At 43.0% G+C, this 2912-nt stretch overlaps 1 protein-coding gene across 1 annotated transcript; it reads right to left on the reverse strand.

Annotated features, from left to right (window-relative positions):
* Nucleotides 1-487: 487 nt before the first annotated feature.
* LOC113405798 (olfactory receptor 12-like) lies at nt 488-1444 on the reverse strand. Its single transcript, XM_026647055.1, has one exon. It carries the CDS (start codon nt 1442-1444, stop codon nt 488-490), a length of 957 nt encoding a protein of 318 aa, XP_026502840.1.
* Between the last annotated feature and the right edge of the window lie 1468 nt (nt 1445-2912).

The following is a 2912-nucleotide window of genomic DNA, read 5'->3' on the forward strand; positions in this document are numbered from 1 at the left end:
TCAGTATGGGCAGGGCTGGTATCCCTAGCCTCTGTTTGCCAGAAGCTGGGGATGGGCAACTTTCCCCATTCCCAATTTCTTTTTTCTAATTTTTTATTAATTTTGTGTAATCACACCACATGATCCTAGAAGGGGGTAAGATGACACAGGTAGGACCAATTATCCTTATAAGCCACACCTGGTGGAAGTTCTGGTTTGACTGAAAATAACCAATGGCAGATAAAGCATGCACGCAGGCGCGCGCGCACGCACACACACACACAAAACTATTTCTCCCCGAGGTTCAAGGGTGTTTGGATCCAGATTTCTAGATCAGTGCATTTCTAAGGGAAATGTGAAAAATAACATAATCACATGGAGGATTTATTTATTAAATTTTTTTCTAGTGGCATAGGACAGTGTTTTAAGTGAGATAGATAGATAGATAGATAGATAGATCCTTCCAATATACCAAGGGATTATTTAGCTCAATGTTCATAAAAAAGGTTCATTTCAAAACCATTATGCAGCCTATGGTTCTTCTCAAAGCTTCTTTCACATCCTTGTTCCTTAGGCTGTAGATGAAGGGATTCAACATGGGGATGACCAGGGTGTAAAACACAGACACCACTTTGCTCTGATCTGGGGAAGATAATGAACTTGGCTGGGCATACATGAAGGAAACAGTCCCGTAAAATAAACTCACAGCTACTATGTGGGAGGTGCAGGTGGAGAAGGTCTTGTGCCTGCCCCCGGCACAGCGAGTCTGGAGGACAGCAGAGATGATATAGGCATAAGAGACAAGAATGATCAGGGCAGTGCTCACTATGATGAGGCCACATAAAGGAAACAGCACCATTTGATTGATATATGTTTCAGTGCATGAGAGGGTTAGCAGGGGTAGAACATCACAGAAGAAGTGATCGATCTCATTAGAGCCACAGAAGCTCAGAGTAAAGGTGAAGCCTGTTTGCAACATGGAATTCATGCTGCCACAAATATAGGCCCCCACCACCAGCTGAATGCAGACTGGCTTGGACATGGTGGCAGTATACAGGAGAGGGTTGCAGATGGCAGTGTATCGATCGTATGCCATGGCCGACAGGATGAATGCCTCAGTAGTGACAAAAAGAGAGAAGAAGAATAATTGGGTGGCACATCCCCTGTAGGAAATGGTTTTGGTGTCTGTTAGGAAGCTCACCATGGCTCTGGGGGCAATGACGGAGGAGTAGCAGAGGTCTAAGAGTGACAGGTTCATGAGGAGGAAGTACATGGGGGTATGAAGGCGAGAGTCAGCTGTAATGGTGAGTACCAGGATGGTGTTTCCTAGCACAGTTATTATGTAAATCACCAGGAATGTCATAAAAGGGACCACCTGGAACCCTCGACCTCTTCCAAACCCCAGCAGGATGAATTCCGTCACTGCAGTGTGGTTTGCATCTCTCCCTGGCTCCGCTGCTGACATTTCTTCTGGAAAAGTGATGAGATACAAGTTTAAAGAAGAACTGAAGGTGCTAGATAGATTGCAGCAGGCTAGAGGTGTGTTTGGGTTCATCCTCATTGAAGTCGAGCACAAGACTACTCCCATTGTTTTTGTTAACAGTGATCAGAAACTTTGGAAAACTAGTTAAATGTATTCTGAACAAACCTTGAGAAATTCTGTGTGAATTTTGACCTTTTTGCTATAAAGCAAAAATGTATTACATTTCTCATGTAATAATGATTTGTGAGAGTGGACTTTGATAGTGCAAAATTCTGATTATCTCGTAACCCACATGGATACCCTGTCCCTTTGAAATCCATGGTACTCTCCTGTGAGTGAAAGTGATTTTACCCACTCCCTGCATGACTGTGTAAGGATGCCCATGTCTGGGTGCTATTCAACATTAGTCTGTGTGGAGGAATGTTGCCCTCAATCCACAGATTCATATAGCTTAAAGCCAGAAGAGAGCAATATGAGCATCTAATATGACCTCTTGCCCAATAACTTTTAGCTGAACTAGAGCATATCTCTGCCCATGCCACAGTATTTACTCAAGAGGATGAGTCAACAGATTTATCAGATTGCTTCTCATCAACTCCAACACATGAACCCCATCCAAATACCAGCATTAACAATAAGCTGTAAATACAGTCATAGGACCGGTCCTGCTGGTTGATTTCCATTGAACTTCACTGACTTCTTAGCAGTCAGACTGGTTGTCCTTCTAAAAGATCTGCTCTAGCTTAAACAGATGTGGGAGTCACTGGGTGGGTTTCTCTGGTGTGTGCTACCCAGGAGGTCAGACTAAATGGTCTCTTCTGGCCGTAAAATCTATCAGTGAATGGAAAAAAATCAATTTCTTCCTGTAAAATAAGTGCAATTGCAAGGCTGCAATACTGGCTTAATGATTTCCGTAGACTGGGGTTCAACCTAGAGCTTAAGTCCAACATTATTTTGGCTCCTGCTATTTGTACTGGCCCCCTGCATAGTGTGAATTTCACCTGTATAGAGTTACACTCCTTAAATTGCTCACTAAAAAACTACATTAAAAGAATGATATTAAGACTGCAAGACAAGTACGCAAAAGTTAGGAAACATTGGAATTAAAGATGCCCATGCAATCTTAATTCAGCCCCCTTGTATATATCCATTATGAGATAGTTTTTAATTACATGATCACATATTATTTTTTTCCACCAGACCCCCGCCTCATTCAGTGCAGAGGTGGAACAGTGCTCTGGGGAATGAATCATGGCTGTGTAGTGAAGGAAGCTCTAGTCTGTAGGATCCCTGCCTCATTTATTGCAGAAGGTGGAAGGTGTTTAGAAATTGAGGCAGGGAACTGCAGCAAGAGAAAGGATGGTCTAAGGCAGGTACAGCAGTTGAATGTTGCCCTTGTAAACTACATTCTACCCCTGCAAGTCACTTAAAACAGACATTTCACAGGTGG

Source organism: Terrapene carolina, unplaced genomic scaffold, assembly GCF_002925995.2.
Source record: "Terrapene carolina triunguis isolate 2854851 unplaced genomic scaffold, T_m_triunguis-2.0 Scaffold50982, whole genome shotgun sequence".
In the NCBI taxonomy this organism is placed as follows: Eukaryota; Metazoa; Chordata; order Testudines; family Emydidae; genus Terrapene; species Terrapene triunguis.

What these genes read in the sequence shown, in the direction of transcription:
- LOC113405798 (XM_026647055.1), bottom strand. Translation starts at nt 1,444, where the DNA reads ATGTCAGCAGCGGAGCCAGGGAGAGATGCAAACCACACTGCAGTGACG.